The 18,880-nt window shown below is 37.6% G+C and overlaps 1 protein-coding gene across 18 annotated transcripts in view; it reads right to left on the reverse strand.

Moving 5' to 3' along the window:
- The window catches only part of CTBP1 (C-terminal binding protein 1), a 257,915-nt gene that overhangs the window by 38,717 nt on the left and 200,318 nt on the right, over window positions 1-18,880 (reverse strand). For 8 of the 18 annotated variants that reach the window (XM_076335751.1, XM_076335749.1, XM_076335750.1 and 5 more), the window contains one exon: window positions 4,226-4,380. In XM_076335751.1, the coding sequence (XP_076191866.1) occupies window positions 4,226-4,380 (155 nt within the window). Of the gene's footprint in view, window positions 1-4,225; window positions 4,381-7,962; window positions 8,180-9,661; window positions 9,751-14,069; window positions 14,176-18,880 lie in introns of all 18 variants that reach the window. The other 10 variants (XM_076335760.1, XM_076335755.1, XM_076335757.1 and 7 more) reach the window with 3 other exon arrangements.

Genomic DNA, 18,880 nt, shown 5'->3' on the forward strand with positions numbered 1-18,880 from the left:
TTAAAACACAGTATTTTAAACTATCATCCTGCCCCTGAAACCTGCTCATGACCAGCAGAAATCCTTTCTCTGGATTCCAAAATGTTTACTCTTCTAACGCTAACTCCTCACACCCCTGTGATCAAGGCCCCACAACTGCGCAACCGAAGTTTATACCCACTCTCACTTTCCTAGCCATCCCTTTGCAGTCTTCCACTCCTTTCCTCATCATCCGATTCTCAGTTCCTGTCTTTTTTTTCATTACATTCATCTACAGCCACCCATCTATGTGTATCAGACAATGTCAATCACCTCTTTCAAACCCCACCCTAAATTTCCCAGTCTTTGGCTTGCCTCTTGCAACTTCAGACTATCCAAATATATCTGTACCTGCCACCCTATTAGATTCAGCATCTCTTCTTAAAGACAGGAAACGTATGAAAGAAAAACTAAATTTCACCTTCTGCTTTCAGCAAGCTCTTCTCAACACTAAACCTTTTCCTGATTTTCAGCCATCTCTTCTTTCACAGTGGGGAACAGCCTTTTGCAAATTAACATCCATTATCAAAATCTGTATTTTAATTAACAGGACACCATCATTTAGTATGGCCAGGAACGTGCATTCATAAATACAGGAGCATTTTAGATACCACTTTAAATATGCGACTTCTAATTTTAAAACTTTTCCTGAAAACAATTTTATATTTAGTAAAGCACCATTTCCAAATAAGGTATTATACAAGCAGTACTAAAATACAGATACTTCTGTACTATAACTCTAAAGATGTGTGGAAAATAGCCATTTTTCACTGCAGATGAACAGTGGAAGTAAAAAGTGAATACTTTTCACATGGAAGTGAACAGTGCTCAACACTTCGTAAAACTGATCTCTCAGTCTATGTTACGGTAATACAACAACATGACAATGAATTAAGGCTTGTGATTTTTGTTGCCGAAATTTATTACCTGGCAGGACAGTGGTACTTTGCAAACCCAAATATTTTAGGATTACATTACCCTTCGGACTAGTGAAAATTTGTATTATGGTAATGTACTGATTGCTAGTGAAAATACATTTTCCAGATATCTTACTGAGCCCACTGGGAATGAATTCTTTTGGTATAATAAAAAGCAAAGGATGCAAGCTTTAGTACATCCACTAAATACAAACACTCTTGTGAAGATCAACAATAGATTACCTGTGTTACTCATTAAGCTTCAATTATTGTAGCTTTTCCAAAGCTACAATTTGAGATACACACACTGACTTTCGGTCTCAAGATGTGAAAAGTTAACTTGCTACACCCCACTGATAACAGAAAATAGAGTGTTTCTAAGGCAAGGCATTCATGTCACACAGGAATTCCCCAGTCTCTATGCATCAGAAGTAAATGATGTTGATGTCAGTAAGCAAAGCAGAGGACTATCCAGGTGGTGCAGTTGCCAATATTACAGTGTACACCTGAAGACTGCTATTATCTACTAAAAAAGTGGAACAGCATTTATATTACTTATTCTCCATGTGTTATTTAGTCCTTGTAAATGGAAACCAGCTATTTCACATATTAAACTTCTGACAATGGTGTGAGATAGGAAAACAGTAAGATTAAAACAACTTTTAAACATGACTAAGAAGAAGACATAAATAAAGCATTATATCACATTTTAATTATCAATATATAAAAAGATAAGAGAATTGAGAGAAAAAAGCTTGTGTTGAATATTTCTCTAAATGAAAAAAATAAAGTATCATACTTATATTATTATTGTCTTTGACCCTTACAAAGGAAAGCTTTTGGTTTGTGGGTTTTTTTTAAAAAAACACTATCCATTTCTATGCATCTCCAATTACCAATGAAGACAAGTTTTCACTTCTTTGCATTTGTTCTCTAGTTAGTTACTTTTAGGTCCTCATTCATTGCCACAACATTGAGTAGCCTTAGTTGTATGCACAGCAAAAACACTGATCTTTTTCAACAGGTGTTAAAGAGGTGGTCGAAATTTGCGTTAGGTTTTGGTAAAACCTTACTGTTTCAAAACAGAATGTCACATCAAAATAGAAGTTCAAGTTTTGAGTTTATGCTGTCCCACTGACCATCCACTGTAAAGATGGTCTTCTATACGACAGTGTAAATCTATTTTAAAAAAGGCACGAGATCAGAACTATAATATTGCCAACTCTGAATCTAGCTTACAATTCAAGAATAATCTAAAAAGAACAGTTTTGACTATCCTGTGAGAAACAACTAATGAACAGAAAAAAAAGGGTGTTTAGAATGCAAATTATTTCCTAGTAGGAACAATTTTATTTTTTTCCATTTTCCTATTCACATTAGACTTTTATTGTACCTAAAACACAGCTGAACAAAACAAAGTAGTGACGTTAAGCCAGTACTGATGCGGCAGAAAACAACCTTAAATATCATTCTTGACTACTGTTCTGACAACAGCTTATTCCCGTGTGGGGAGGGGGGCAGAAGGGTAAGACAGGAAATCTGAAAGTCTGAAGAGATATCCACCAAGGAACTACATAGAGGGCTTCAGGAGAGGGGAGTCATCTCTTGTGTTTGCCTGAACCGTGAGAATCGGCAGTTCTAGTTTGCCGTGTTGATACAGCATATAACTCTTTAGTCTTCTCTCTATTGTTTAAAAAAGAAAAAAAACCACAAGGGGGGAAAAAACCCCTACCACTTACAAGTTTTGAAAGTTTTAGCAATGAAAATGTTTTTTTCAGAATAAAAATATTTTTCTTAAGAAATAACAAGCTGAATAGTTGGTTGATGGGTTCTCACCAGGAAGATGCTGACATGAAATGGACTACAGAAAATGAGATTTATTCACCTGATAACAGAAGGAAAGTTAGCATTTGTATTATTTTCAAGTAGCTGGCTTTGTAAGAAAGTCATCAAAGAAAAGATTAAATCTTTCATCATATACAGAGATTTTAAAATGTTTAACAGTGCTATATATTACAAGAACATGAAAAGTAAATAAACAATTAAACCAGTTATGAATTCAAAATAGTGAAAAGCTTCTGAAAACCTGTCACAAACCCAAGGGCTGCTATAATTAGCGTAGGACAAGTCTAACAAGGTATCTGCAGAGAAACAAGAATACTGGTGCAATTCAGTTCAGCTGACAACTCCTTAACACCCGAATCACACTCAGCAGTATACAGTACCACACGCACAAAAGTGGATACAGACACTTACCTAACAGGCCTTAAAGTTAATACTTGGATCTGCACTTGTCTATCATTGATCTTTGCTGGAGAAGAAGAAAATAAACTCCCTTGGAAGGGACCACTGATTGCCCTCCTCTGCTGTCATATTTATTACATTTTTTACCTCCATAGAAGCTGTTTTCATCCTTTATTAGGTGAAGGAATACTTGGTATTTGAGGCTTTCTCTGCTAGCCCACAATTTCACCACAATTAATTCTACCTCCACAGAAATATGGATGTGAAAAGGTTCTCTTGCTGTCTAGAGAGCAGCGAGGATTTGGGGTAGACCTGAGGCCTTCATGCTGAAAAAAGTCTCTGAAGAGAAAATGTAGGTATACGGGCCAGCTGGCTCCCTTGGCTATCATCACAAAAAATGGGTATCCCTCTAAGAAAATGAGAAAACCTTTGACAACATTAAGAACCACTTTTACAGCTCCCAAACCACCAGGAAGGGTGCAAACTTCTGGAGTAACATACAGTTAGAATACTTTCTAAAATTCATTTTCTAAATAAACTTTGGGTTAGCATTTGTTTTGAAACTCTTCTGCAGTGTCAATTCTCAGTGCAAAAGGCCTCCTAACCCGATTTGCACAATTCCTTGGCTAAACAGAGAAGTTTGAAAGTTCCTCACACGGCCGACCCAATACTGAGATTTGGCTTTCCAGCTGAAGGCTTAGCAACAGCGTTTCCAAGAAGCATTTCAAAACATCACGTAATAATATAGTTTTCCCATAGGTAACTCTCTCCACGAATCTAATTCAGTAGGTAAGCACGTGGACAACATCCAGCCGAAGATACACTGCACGAAAGATACTTCAACACAGACATTTTCATCTTCGTTTCATCATCATGTTTCATCACTTATTGGAAACGACCAGTAACTCACTCACTAAGGTAATCAACCATTAACTAAAATGCAATAGCTAAACACGTTGTCATAGCTAACACAACACTGCATCTGTTCCTAATCATGAAAATACTTGCATTTTCTAAAACACTTTAATTATACCTCTAAATATTACCTTTTCGTGAATTTCTTGTGTAGACTGAGCATCACAAAATGCCACTGTGGCTACATCCTTCAGAATAGGCATTTCTACTGTACAATCCCTGCCATCCAGCAACGCTACCAAAGGGCGCGGGTGCATGGGCCCATTCATGATCGGAGGTCGAATGCCTATGAAGAAACAAAGACGACTTGTTATTCAAGCCATGCAAATGTAGTAAACAAAATAGGTTATAGCTAGTCTGTTTATTCTGATGGCAGAAAAAGATTTCAAAGACTGAAGCTAGTAAAACAGGAACAAGTTTACAGTCAGCAATCAACCAAACACAGAAGACCTAAGAAAAAAACATGCCATGGAGGCTCAGGAGGCTGAACAATGGAAGATGGATAAAACCACTAAGGGAATAGTGTATTTGTTTTTTAAAGCAACATCCTTACTGCATTATTAAGAAGTGTCTGTGCAATCTATCCAACGTTTGTTTTGATTGGATTCCACACCTTTGTGAGCTCTACACAGAGTGAGAAATATCTTGTCCAGGCTTGTAAGAGTGTAGCTTATTGAATATCATAAGCAACTCAGTGAGGATTTGAGTATTCAATTTACATATATGATGATGATCTGCTGAGACTAAAATTTAACTAAAAAACCCCCTACAACAGCGAAATACTGAATTTACTGAATCCAACGTCCAAGTGTACAGGCTAATTGCTGATCTCTGCAGGTCTGCTTAGACTTAAAAGTTTTGTAAAACAATTCTGTATAGCTTAGTCAAACAAACACATCATACTTAATCCACCATTGAAAACTCTTACAAAATATGAACAAAATGTCCCTCCCTAAATCAACATCATGCTTGGAACATCGTAGAATGACAAAGAAATACATGTTAAATATCTGAGGGAAAGAAAATCAGTTGAATGTGCAGACTTCATTTATATCCTCTTTATGGAGTCTTAAAATGAAAAGTAATCCTCGTAAGATATTTAGAGAGCATCTTTTTAACAGTATAGATGCTATAAATATACAAAAGTACTCAAGGGAATAATATTAAACCATTACATTTACACAAAAGTAGTTAAGCGTGGGTGGGAAAAAAGGGACTTCCTGAAGAGCTAAGGAAAAGCAAAAACAAGAATTAAGTACATGATTTTTTCCCTCTTTTAATATAAGTAGTTTTAAACACTGCAAAGTGAAGCAGGCTAGATATTTCTTCTATGCAAATTTCAACATATTTTTGTTGCAGTGTGAATTTAAAAACATTGCTTATTGCTTGATAATACAAGTTAGTCCAACATTAATGCAAAAGACTGTGGTTCCCCAGCTACCTTCTACAAGAAATCCCTGCATCTTATGTCCCAGCCTGTGTCAAAAAGCAAGCCCTGAAAGACTGTTATCTGCATTTCAAACGGATGGAAAATTAGTAGAATCCCAGCTGTACAAGATACCTGGTGAAGAAAAACAACTGCTGGGAAAAAGAATTTTCACAAGTCAACAGAAGCAGTGTATTACTTCCCCACTGGGACCAAGCTCAGGTCTGGGGCTGAAGGAGTACAGCTGAGGAGACTGTTACCCTCAGTCTCAACTGTCCAGCCTGCACCCGTAAATTTCATGTCCACCTGTAACCAAGTCAGGATGCCAGACCAGCCCTACTACAATCTGCCATTCAAGTTCTTTACCTATTCAAACAGGTTTTATACTTGAAGATGACTGAACAAGGGTCACTGGAACTTCTCCTATATGCACACAGTTTCAACTAGCACCCTACCTGCAAAACTCCTAGAAATTGCAGCTGGCTTTAATTTAAATGTTACTGCACAACGCTTTAAATTGCTTATTCAGCAGCAAACAGCAAAAAGATCTTTCAGAATCAAGGCAGGAGGACAACAGATCCTCACCAATCCTTCTGCATTTGGTCACTAAGATACATATGGTTCTTTTCTGTTCTAGTCCCAGCATCTCCCAACAACTGATTATGCCAATGAACTGCAGTACTGTCACCGCAGCAGACAGGAATTCAGATGTGAAAACTACTCACCAGCAGAGTACAACACCCATCAAAACTATTCTATGTTGTAAATCCATCAATTCCTAACCTCTACTGCAATAGACATGCTTAGAAATAATGCACAGATTCTTTCAGTAAACTAGTGTTTCATATCCAGCCACCAAAATTAAATGGAAACCTTTTTAATACCTTTTTTAAAAATTGTGCATCTTGATAACTTACTATTGTTACTTGTTTGAACCAGAAATGGCCACATAACCTTCATACAGTCATTTTTAGCAAATGAACCACACACTAATGATGCGGTACAGGACACAAACACTACAACGTAAATGCTCCATAGTTATCCAGACGATAATTACTATCCTTTAATGGGAACTTAATTATAAAACTCCACATTAAATATACTGAGAAACACCCTAAAATAAAGCATGTTATAGACTTGTTCATGTTTCTTTCAAAACAGTATATGTAATAGCATTAATAAAATGCAGTTATGTTTTGAAACAAATGTAAAAATGACATTGCAAGTCCTATTCCTATTGAATATAACAACTGTGCTCATTTTACAACTGAAATGTTATGGTCATTGTCTTAATTGTCAGTCCAGCAAAGCCAGGATTTCAATGACAAGTTTGAATCCTAGCTAAAATAAAATTAAAAAACGAAAACAGAACTTTGATACTAAAGTTGTTGAAGATGAATGAGGAAAAATATGGCACAGATGATTCCCTTAGAGCTACAACTAAAGCACCTCTGTCAACAGAAGAGCGCATACAGTCCAAACAGATAACAAAAGATGAGATTAAAAGCTGTCACTTTTAAGTATCACTTTTCTGACTAGAGCTATCTCAAAAAATCGTGAAATACAGTACCACAAAACACAACCCTTTAAAATAATGACTTCTTTAAAATACATAAAGGCGTGGTCTGGTTTTCCCCTCATGCCAGTATATTTATCGATTTCAACCAAGTTACTTGTGTCTAAGTGGCGTGCCAGAACAAGCTCCAAAGCATAGAAACTAAAGTCAGAAAAACAACTAGAAGGATAAAACCTCCCTGAGAGAATCTCAGACTTTGTTAAGAGTCCCCAGAACTCAAATGCATCCAGTGACCTTGACCACGAAAACCCTACAAACCTTTGCTTGCCAAAATCCTTTCTGAACTTCAGCATAGACTTCCCGTTGCACAATCTTTCTGCCTAAATACCGTATCACTGAATCGCAGACAATAACTCAACACTTAAGTAAACTTACAGTAACTTAATCACAGTGGCAGTCACTATTTAAAGTTTACATTTGGAAAGACACAGTTTCACTATGAATCAGAATGCTTTGAACAAAAAACTACTTCTTCCACCATTTAGATACGTTCTGCCTGTTTCTTATCTAGAAATGTCATACTGCACCATGTGTTTGCCTTTGCAGCAGACCCTTGGAGTGGCAGGATAAAGCAATGTGTATTTAAGAGCAGTATTTTCCATGCCTGCATTAACAGTAAATCATGCAACTCGGTGCCAGAGAGGAATAACTGTAAACCGGTCAAAAGCGACATTCAACACCACAAATGTGAAACTAATTTAAAAAATATAATTTCACTTAGCTGGCTTATTTAAGAATATGGTATAGCATTTCACATAACACAGATAACAAAAATTATACCATCCACCCCCACATCCTAGAACCTTTGTTATGGGAAAACAATCTCAGTTTATCCTAACTTGAGACTTTCAGGAACCCCTACCAACCTGACATTTCTTAATCTGAGCTTGATTTCCAGGGTCATGAATTCGATTTCTCAATGCTTTACAATCTTCAGTATTCTGAGGCAAAATAGCAGCCTGTCATTCCATCCTCATTTCCATGTCTTTAATTTTTCTTGCAGCCTCCTGTAATCTTGAACCAAAGCTTTTAAACTTCTTATCCACTGCAACCTCTGTAGCCTGGATGGTGTTCAAATTTTTACTAAAAATTAAACACAAACAATACATTAAAACAACATTAAGGGTCTGACTTGTGCTCACAGAAGCCAGGAAACTCAAAGTTAAAGCTTCTCACTGCATCTGTACCCTTCCCCCTTCCGCTGCTGGCTTTCCACCACACCTGCTGTGCTGCCACCGGCCATTAACATACCAGGGAAACCAGCGGACTGTTAAGACACACACGGCACCTTGCGCAGGACAGCAGGTGTATTGTAAACAGACGTACCTGGAACAGTCGGGGCACCACTCATGCGGCAAACGTTTTGCCCAGGTGAGCAGGGACCTGAGGATAGTGTGTGATCTCCGATACCACCCGTGCTGGAGAGCCAAGCGCTCCAGCGAGTACTGGAGATGGAGTGAGAAGCCTTAACTCTGAACTTGCTGGTTTTGTTGGGTGTAAGTCAGGCCCTTAAGGTTATCTAAATGTATTTAAGGAAAAGAAAAAAGTTTCCCATGACAGCTCTAATCCAGCTATTAGTTTGGGTTTTTTTTTTCCTCCAATATGGAAATAATCTGGTGGTGAAGCTCTTGCCCCAGTAACAGCTACCGTGCCAGTGACTGCTGGAATTTTTCTAAAATAGTACCAGGTAGAATGTGCACACACAGACAGAGCAGTTGTCCATATGGAGCAGCTATTCGCCATGCGGCTAACAGAAGAGTGCCTTTTCAGAGCTGCCATTTGGACTAGCTGCTCTTGGAAAAAAAAAAAAGTATCGAAACCTTATTCTAGTCCAGCTTTTATGGAAAAAATCTTGGAAATTGAAAAAGCAGTTTTCAGCTGCAGAATCTGACAGGAGGCCAGCCCCATGCACAAGCATTTCAAGTGATTGTGGCTCTCACAAACCAGAGGATTAATGAACTTATACCCAGCTTCGTAACCAAAACTGGAGAGGATGGCTCATGAATTATTACCTCCATACCTCTGGCAGCATGGGGACTTACAAATTAATCAGACCAACCTTAGCACAAGATGTATTTTTTTAAACTTGAAAGGAAAAAAAGAACTACCTAAGTGGGCCAGTTTCCTCCCCCCTCCCAAATCCTACCTCCTGTCACTCCTGAAACAAAGGTGCACCTTTGTGTATCACGCTCCAAGGGGGAGAGTTGAAGCCCATACCATTTGACATACTCACAACTGGAGGATAAGAAAGCTCTAGGCTGTTGTAATTTATTTTAAACCTTTTGTAAAACAACCTTTTATGTTACAAACTGACAGTAACTGAGGTGATCCCATTGCACAAATAATAGAGATCTCAAAGTAGGCTGTCACTGTTTGCTGACATTAGAAAACATACCAAAATGAACAAGGTAAGCTATTAAGATTAACGATGATTAACAATGTCATTTTCACATTTTTCTGCCACTGATTAATATAACATCATTAGGATCAGGAATGTCTCAAATAAGGCATACATGTCAAAAGTAAAGGACATTGTCAGGTTTGTAGGCCCAAAATTTGACCTACCTTTCATTTTCTTAAATCTGTTTGCAAAGTCCATGTAATTCTTTAAATGTGTTTTTCTTTTTTCAAAACAAATGCTTCAATTCTTTTTTCTGAAAAATACATCAATGCCAAAAAGCACAACACTTATCAGTAACCCTATAATGACAAACCAATATGCACATGAAATGGAGGACAGCAGCCTGGCAAAGGAGTTCTCATTTTCACATTTCTGGGGATTTTTACAAGTGCAAAGATTAAATAAGTAGGAAAAGTCCCTTGACAATGTCCTTTTAAAAGAATTTGTCCTACAAATCTTCCCTTATGCACTGTAAAACATCAAAGTGATTTAAGTTTTTAACAAAATGCGAACTACTGAAAAATCTAATCAATATTTACGAAAATAAGACCCAAAAATAACAGGTTGGACATTCAGCTAATTTACAGTCTTGCACATGTAACATGAGACTAATCCCCTGTGGCATTTACCTTTATTTTATATTCTTACTTAGGCTATAAATTTGGTCAGAGCTGTCACTTATTTACCATAAGCCCTCAAAAAAATTTACATTTTTTTTAAAATAAATGCTAATATTAATTCAAGTAAAGAACGAGTTGTCAAAACAAACAAAAAATATCCTACTCGTACCATGAGCACAGAAGCTGTTATGAATTAGATTTGCCAATATGCACTATTAAAATTCCTAGAAACGCCATACTTTAAAAACATATTTTAAGGTTCGTGACACATCATGAATTTTTAAATTTCAGACTTTGTTTTGGTAGTCTCATTGTCTTCTGCACCGTGACCTCAAGTGACGTTTAGATTCAAGGTAGAGCAAAACTCTAAAAGCAGTCAAGTAGAAATAAACTTTAAAGTACAATGCAGGTACACGGATCAGTAAAATGGATGCAAGAGAAAAAGAGCGCTTACTAGCCTTCAGTATTTTGATATTCAGCATATTTAGATGCTGAATATGCAAAACAAATCTCCTGATTCCACCAGAATCAGAGCCAACACCTTTTGTCACCACCTTCAGTATGAGCAGGATGCAATTTCCCATGATTTGGGATGTGGGACTCGGGGCGGAGCAGCAGAGGGGGGAATATTTTTAAATAAAGAACACCAACAAGGGGTACGTACGAAAAGCTGACAGCTACCCTCGGAAGCCTGAATTACTTGGCAGATTAAATTTAATTTCGTTCTTTTCTTTTCTCACTTAATGCTTCTAACTGCGCTTCCTAAGATTTTAGGAACCTGCTATAAGTCTTATTGAAATTAATAGGAACAATCCCAAATTGATTTTCAAAGGAGTAAGATCTGGACTTCATGATATACAGACAAGAGAAAACTAAGCATAAGCTTCACTTAAAGCATATGTGCAGTCTCTACTGAAGTCTACAGGGCTCAGAGGTTAATGCTAAGCATGCTGAAACTTTACTGGAAGAGCATAGCTGATAAATACTATTGCACTCTATGCTTTTTATTTACCCAAACTCAGTAAAAACAAGTCATCTTCCTTCTTTTCTTTTTAATTTGCAAGAGACCAAGAGAAATAAAAGTGGTTTCCGGCACTGTGTTGACCCAATGATGTGCAGAGCAGTCACACCCACTTATATCCTCTTGCTAATTGCGAATATTGAAATACACCCAGCTGCTCTCCAGGACATTCGCAGCTCATTCCCATACACAAAACATATAACCAACACCACTAGTATGTAATTACCACCCTGGTCCATAGACTTCCATGGTACGCAGATTTATGCGCCCATCACATGTTTTACCACCTGTGAGAAATGAGCATGGGTATCCAAGCAATTACTACAGCATACAACACAAAGGCCTCAACACAGAGTATTCTGAGACAACTATCTCACTTGATTTTCCCTTTTAGTACAATCGAAACAAAATAAGCCAATGATTTCTATTTAGAAAATCCCACACTTCCCTGCCGTTACTGGAACCTGAGAGTCAAGATTCCGCATTACTTCTCCATATTCACATAGCAAATAAACTTGCCATTCTCAGATATTAGTCTGATAACTGCGAGAAAAGGGGTTTCTGTTGTGTTTTTAAATAGTGATCCCTAACCAGGCTTTTTAAAATATCTAGTAATTCTGCTGTTATTTGTCTAACATCTGTCAGTATGCACACAAAATCCTAAATGCCTGTCAGGGTACAAAAAACAAAGGTCCCGCAAGGCACATCTTAAAAGCCTATAATCAGAAATAAAGTTTTGTTAAGGGGAAACAAAATCATCTGGCAACATTTTCTATTACTACGTGTATACTTCAAACATCCATGTGAAAACTAGAAGTATTTCACATCTGTCAAAAAATTACTCAAATTACATATTGGGAGCATGCTATAACGATATGCCTAATCTTAACTGATACTTTTCAAAATAAGACTGACATTAAATAGGTGTGATTCATATTGTTTTCAAACGAATAAGCAGTAATAGCACAATGCGTTACTGTAAAATGTTTTAATTGTCGTATCGCGGTTTAAAAAGCAAACCTAATGACAATATTCAGTAACAACTATATCAAGTACTAAAACGAGAACGCCTAAGTATCAGCAATAAAACATATACGAAACCCAACATTGCAGAAGCACTGTTTTCAAGTAACATACATGAAAGCAAACCCCAGAGAAAGGCAAAACATTTTAAAGGACTGAGCTTTTCCTGCATAAGCAGCTTTTCAGTGCCTGTCCACAGTAAATGCTTCACATTTCAAGTATTTTTAGCTTTATTAAGTAAAGGAAGGAGGAGGGGGAGAAAATAAATAAATAAATAGGCAATGGTGGAGCTGCCTGAGCTGAGTACACTCCCATTAACCCCAGCTTCAGAGAAATTCTGGCTAAGGCTGCCAATTTTTGTTACTTATCCCGCAAGTTGTATGGTGACTGTGAAATGCCCCTGCCCATGCACACTGTGGCGAAAGCCACAAACTACTTAATAACTAACAGGAATCACTGCAGTGAAGATGAGGACAGTACCTACAAATTAAGAATCAAAGAACTTGAGAATTATGACACTCCAGCAGCCATGTTTGCCCATAACTAACTATGGACATCGATTTCCCAGTTACTGATGGGGCAGCATCTCTGAAATACAGAGCTGAATGCATGACTTGAGCCTGCATCAAAGACATTCCCACAAGGCACCATATGCTGGGTGTGTATCACGGCATATACCCACTGTCGTCTTCTCCCGGAGTAGGCTGATAATGGCAACTGGGGTGGAACCCACCTTAAGGCGCACCGAAACTCTACTTTAAAATACAACCGAGTTTACATTTCAGCCCATAAACTTTATAGGTTGGTGGGTGCGACTTTAAAAGAAAAAAAAAAAGGCCAGAAAACTCCTGCTGACAGGAACTGGAAAAACAATCTGCTTCAACAATTGTAATAGGAGCAGAATGATTAACTCCCCGAGCCATTCCAGTAACAATACAGATCATGCCAAGACTTACTAAAACACTTTCCACGGAAGAAGCAGTCCTGGAGATTTTGAGGACAATACTTAGGATACCGAACACAAGCCTAGAACGGGTTGGCAAAACAGGGCTGTGCTGCCATATGAAGTGAAATACATCAGTGGCCCTTACCCTCACTCTTTGACCCACATATTCAATATAAAGAAGCATGCAAGCGTTGCTTTTTCTTTTTTAAATCATGTTATCAGAACTGGCATCTTGGCTGTGATTTTGATAAAAGCTGAACAGTCAGACAATGTTAATTTAAAATGTAATACACTCAAAGACTCTTGATTTGCCTGTAAAATATTATGTATTTGAACTATGACGGAAAAAAGAAGAAAACTAATTTTTTTTTCTCTCCTCCAAAAATGTTTCTCCTACAGCAAGTTATTTTATTCCAGCAGGTCTGGGGTTTTTTTTGTTTTGTTTTAAGCCACCGCCTGAGCTGTAAGTATGCTTTGGGAAAAAAATTCCACTTTTTAGCATTCTCAATACAACCGCTTTCAGAGTATTAATTTCACATTATGTTTTAAAGACACTGCCAAGGATTTATTACAGAATATAAATTTCTGAATGTAGCCTGTCCTAATGTCTACTCTCTGTGCTTCTTTTCTCATATTTTAGATGTTGTACAGAATACTGTCTCAGAGCAAGAAACCCAATAACCCCAGCGGAGCCAACATCAAAGGCTTCCTTTATTCTGATCCCAAACACTGAAAGCAATTTCTCTAACAGCACACCTGTACTTTGACCAAGAACGTTAAACTACTACCTGGGGCACTCCTTATTTTCCTTATCAAAAAGTCTGAAGATAAGCAAGTGTGGAGCCTTGGATAATCGAATTAGTTTCACAAGGTTTCTTTTTTTTTTTTTTTTTTTTAAGTCAGCAGACTCGAATGACACTAAAAATAACAATACGGAAGTATTTTACATATTGAACACTGACCTCTCCATTTTCTTTGTAACAACTTTTTTTTTTATTTTGGAAAAGCATCTAATGTGATTCACCATCCTCTCAGCTGAACATAACGGTGCTATACGTGTCAGCAATCCTAATAGTGGAAAAGAAAAAAAATACTATTGACTCTCTTGTTTAGGGATCGGAAGAAGGGAGGAGAGCTAGAAACTTCCTCTAAGATATACAGCTAAAACACTTTTTAAAAAACAAATAAATATGTATATAGCCCAGACTTTTAAGACCAGCGTAATTAGAAAGTGACAATTCAACACTGTATTAAGACTTCTGGTAAACGAGGATAATAAACTCCCTCTTGAGCTACACTCCATTATGTTCTGCTGAAAACCAAAGCACCTCTGACAAACACTGGACCAGTGCAAAGGGCTCCTTAAAGCTCTTTTTTCTCTCTCCCTTTTCGGTTCCTCCCACAGCCACTGACCTCTGCTGCTCTCTGTCAATATTAAGAAAATGGCTGATGATGATTACAAACTAGACAACAGTTTTGTTGTAAAAATGAGAAAATGAGAAAGTCTGGAGCACGCTGAAATCAAAGTCCTGCACCTCCCATCCAGGGTCCTCTGCAGCCAAACCAAGCTTGAATAAATAGGGTTTTCTGAAAAGATGTTCATTTTGAAGGTAAGCAAACAGGATGTATAAAAATGACAAGCTCACTGAGAACGGGCCAGTAACAACAGTCAAAGTGCCAAATAAAACAGGCAGTTTAAGGCAAAAGCTGGGTTTATATTATCATGTTACATTTAATCATAATATAATAAAAGCATATGATGTAAGAGAGCTGTTCTACTGAGCTTTTCTTCAAGTAGAGTTTTGAGTTTCAGTTACAAAGGCTCTGGGTCCCAATATCACAGTTAAAGCTGTACTGAAAAACAGTTAAGATCGGGAGTTATTCCCATGACTTGATGAGAGAAGCAAAATATTTCTTCCCACACATACCACATACTAAAGGGGTTTAGAGAAGGTTTTTGAACGCTTTAAGTTGTTTCCACTGAACTGGTGAAAAGTCAGAAGTGTTTAAAAATGACCCATATTTGCATTTTTTCACTAGGCTTTATGTTTCTTTTAGTCTCTGCAGTTTAACCATTTTCAACTTGAAAAGGGTCAATTCACATGCATAAAAATGCTTTGTCTGCAGATAAAGGCTTCAAATTATGAATTTTTCAGAGCACAAATCATGTTCTATCTCTGTAAATTGCATAAAACATTTATCAGTGCTAAAAGCATCAGTTGCAAGAAAGTATTATAAGAGGAATTATTGACTCCATTATTAAGAGTTACAACATCTTCAGGCAAAGGGCTACCCTTCATTCTTCATAATTTCTTAACAGGTTCTCTCTCCAACTGTATATTGTCGGTTTGATTGAGCACAGTATTTTCGAAAATGAATTCACTATTACACTTCTCAGCAAATGAAGTTAAGATGTCAGTTTGTAGGTTTATTCTAGCCTTTTCCATGTATGCTTTATCTTAAAAAAAATAAACTTGTTACAGCTCCTGTGTCCCCCAATCTGCAGGCAGAGACATTTACAAAATCTGCCCACGGCACATATGTGCGTCACACAAATGTCATCTCCCCCTCTCGCAGTGACAGCCTCAAGACTTCGGCAGCGTTACAGTTTGTGAAAAACGGACAGTTACAAAAAACGGACCCCAGCAACTTCCTTTCAAAACAAAATACAGATTGACAACAGATTGAGAAGCAATTCGAATGGAAACCAGACCAATGTATTAGATGCAATAAAGAATTTCCAAAATAAGAAGCCTTACTCTGTTTTTTCTACATTTTCTGAAACTAGAAGCGGGAGGGATGTCGGTAGCAGGATAAACAGCAGCGTGCTGAAAGGCTTGCAGGAGCATTATATTTCTAAAAGCAGACAGTCACAGGAAACACTCAAGTGACTTGGAATTTTATCATCCAAAGATAATCAAAGGATGACCGACTTCACACAAGTAAACTCAAAGCGTATCTTGAAACTCATTCTCTTGTTCAGAAAATGAACACGGCATAGAGAAAGATACTGGAAAGCAAGTCTAACTGCTTCCTGCTGGCTGTAATTTCTGAAAAAAATGGGAGGGAATGACAGCTTGGTGCTTGCCCAGTGCAAAACAACAGCTATCGGATAACTCCTAGAAACCAAGAAAGCATTAGGACTGTTTTCCAGAATGTCATGGGAGAACGTGAAGCTAATCCTTGCTCTCGAGATCGAGAAACAACGACAGAGGAACAGGTCTTCCTAACACATTATTTTCCCTATTTTCTGGATGTAAAGCAAACCAAATTAGTGCAGGTGTATCACCGCAAAAGTAAAAAAACAGAAGTTATTACTTCTGCTCTCTAACTTTGGTTACTACCACTCTCTGTTTGCTCATTGGGTACTTCAATAGCACAACTGTTATTTCAGAGGAAATTGTAGCTCTTACAGTATTTTCTTCAGATCAATCTTTTCATTCTTTCTGCCCCTCCTGGGTCAGGACTGTCATCCCAGTTACAAAAGGAAGAGTAGAAACGAGTGCTGAGAATAGCAGAGGAAATCTGGAAAACAACTCTCTGTAGTGAAAATTCTACATTGACGAGTAGCCCAGATGAGGGTCATCTATTAGGTCTGCAGTGTAAACCAGATAAAATAAGGTACGTACAAACAGTGAATAAGCTGGTCAAAGAGCTAAATGCTTTAAGAGGCAAGTCCACCTGTATGTTCTCATATTTTCGAAAAAATAATGAATTAGCATTATTTCTTACAAAGTTTACACCACCACAATACATTGCAAAATGTGACCCTCGGAGGCTTTTCTGAGCTGCTACTCAAAGTGAAGAATACTGATAGTGTCCAGCCTTCCCACCAGTATTTTCATCAGAAATCTGCTTTCCGAGTTTGGAATGCTAGTGACTATAAAATTACCTTGCAGCAAGTTGCAACATATCAACTTAACAAAATATCATTAAGACACTTTTTACCGCATTATTACCTTGCAGACAACTTTGTTGTTTTCTAACTTCATACAATGCCTACCACAACCTCACAGCAGCCAAATGACTTGCAAAATGAATGGTGTTACTGAAAACTGCACAACTAATAAAAGTTTTAGTCATTTTTTCCTTTAAGGATATAAACTTTTTCTAGCAACATTTCGACACCTGTCTATGTTTTGATACATTTCTTTTCATACTTATTCTATAGGTACTTTCCAAAACGCTTACATAAAATACTCTACTTAAGCAGGACTATATATTCCTTAAAGCACGTTAACTACTTCATATAAAGATAATTAAACTTTTATGTCAAAAATATTTAAAGGACAACACAACCAGCAGCTTAATTCTCTGGGAGGTCTGGCAAGCACCCACAGCAGAATATGGGAGAGCTTCCCAACAGAAGGGAAGCCTTTGATTTCAATGAGTTTTGTATCCAACCTGTGGATAAATGAATTCGAGAAAGATGTTCTCTTCCAACACTGTGGGAGAGGAGGGATCATGCGACAACAAGTACACTTGACTTACTTGCTTTGTCCTGAATTTTGGAGGCCACCTTATCACAAAAAGATACAACACAACTGCCAAGTGCTGCGTGAACTTAACGTTAACCACTGGTCAGAACTAACGAGTTGTGAGTGCTGCAGGACACCAACCACAGACAACAATCCGGTTAAAGAATCAAAAATATGTAGAAAGAGGCTATACTGATTACTGAAAATTTAGTTCCAGAGAAAACATGAAAGAAGAGATCAATCTAAGCCAGAAAAGTTACAATTCAGTACGGGGATTAAATTGATTATAGTGGGTTTTCTCCCCCTCAATGTGGTTCTCACCACTGCCCTTCCTGGACCAGGAGTGCCATTAGGCACTTCAGGGAAGGATGGGGAGGAAAAAAAAGAAGCAGTTTACAACAGCCACAGAAGTGCAGCTTGTCTCCAGTTACTCTGACAAGTAAACTGAGATGATAAAAGGGTGGCACCCATTTATTCTTCAGTCTTCTCTGCTAACAGACCCATTTGTTTATGAGAGAATGAAGGGGAAGGGGTGGGGGGGGGTGGGGGGGCAAGGGGAGAAATGGTTTTATTCTGTGCGTATGATGAGATACTGTCACACAGGAAGCGGCACGGCCTAACTTCTTTTCACAGCTGCAGCATGGTTAGTAAAAATCCGATCTTTAAACTGCTGAAAGCAAGACAAAAAGCCCTCATCTTCTGTACTAAACTCTCTTTCTTAACCTCCGAGAAAACCACTTGCAACTACAAGAAAGCTCTGAACAGTTTCGGTAGAAGGGTTTGCTATGAAGCAAACTATTTCTTTTTCCACTGAAGTTATTTAAAGAAAATACTAAATGTGAAAATGTGGGGTTTGCACCTATAGGGTTTTGTTTGGTTTGTTTTCTGATTTTTTTTTTTTAAAAGTCTCCAGAGGGAATGAGCCATATGGTTGCTGAGTAATACCATGAAATTCATAAAATAGGACTAGCGGCATGAACAATGTATTCCTAATCTGCAGATCTGAAGTTCTTTTATTGAAATTTGCCAAATCCTGCATAGACTTACGTTTTTTTAAATTGAACTGCGTGTACTTTAACTTAGGGAATAAAGAAAAAGCAGTGCAGCAATACACCCAATAGGCCAGATGAACTGATTGTTTATTAAATATGTAAAACGGAGTTACGAGCAGTATCAATTGAATTTTTTTGTTTTGCATGCTCCCTATGAAATGGTTAGTGAAACAAAGTGTTTCAAGTCTGGAACAGGATGGAGAAGTATGAGCCAAAGTAAATTAATTCAAATCTCATTTTTAT

The sequence above is a fragment of the Aptenodytes patagonicus genome, chromosome 4 (assembly GCF_965638725.1).
Source record: "Aptenodytes patagonicus chromosome 4, bAptPat1.pri.cur, whole genome shotgun sequence".
Taxonomy (NCBI): domain Eukaryota; kingdom Metazoa; phylum Chordata; class Aves; order Sphenisciformes; family Spheniscidae; genus Aptenodytes; species Aptenodytes patagonicus.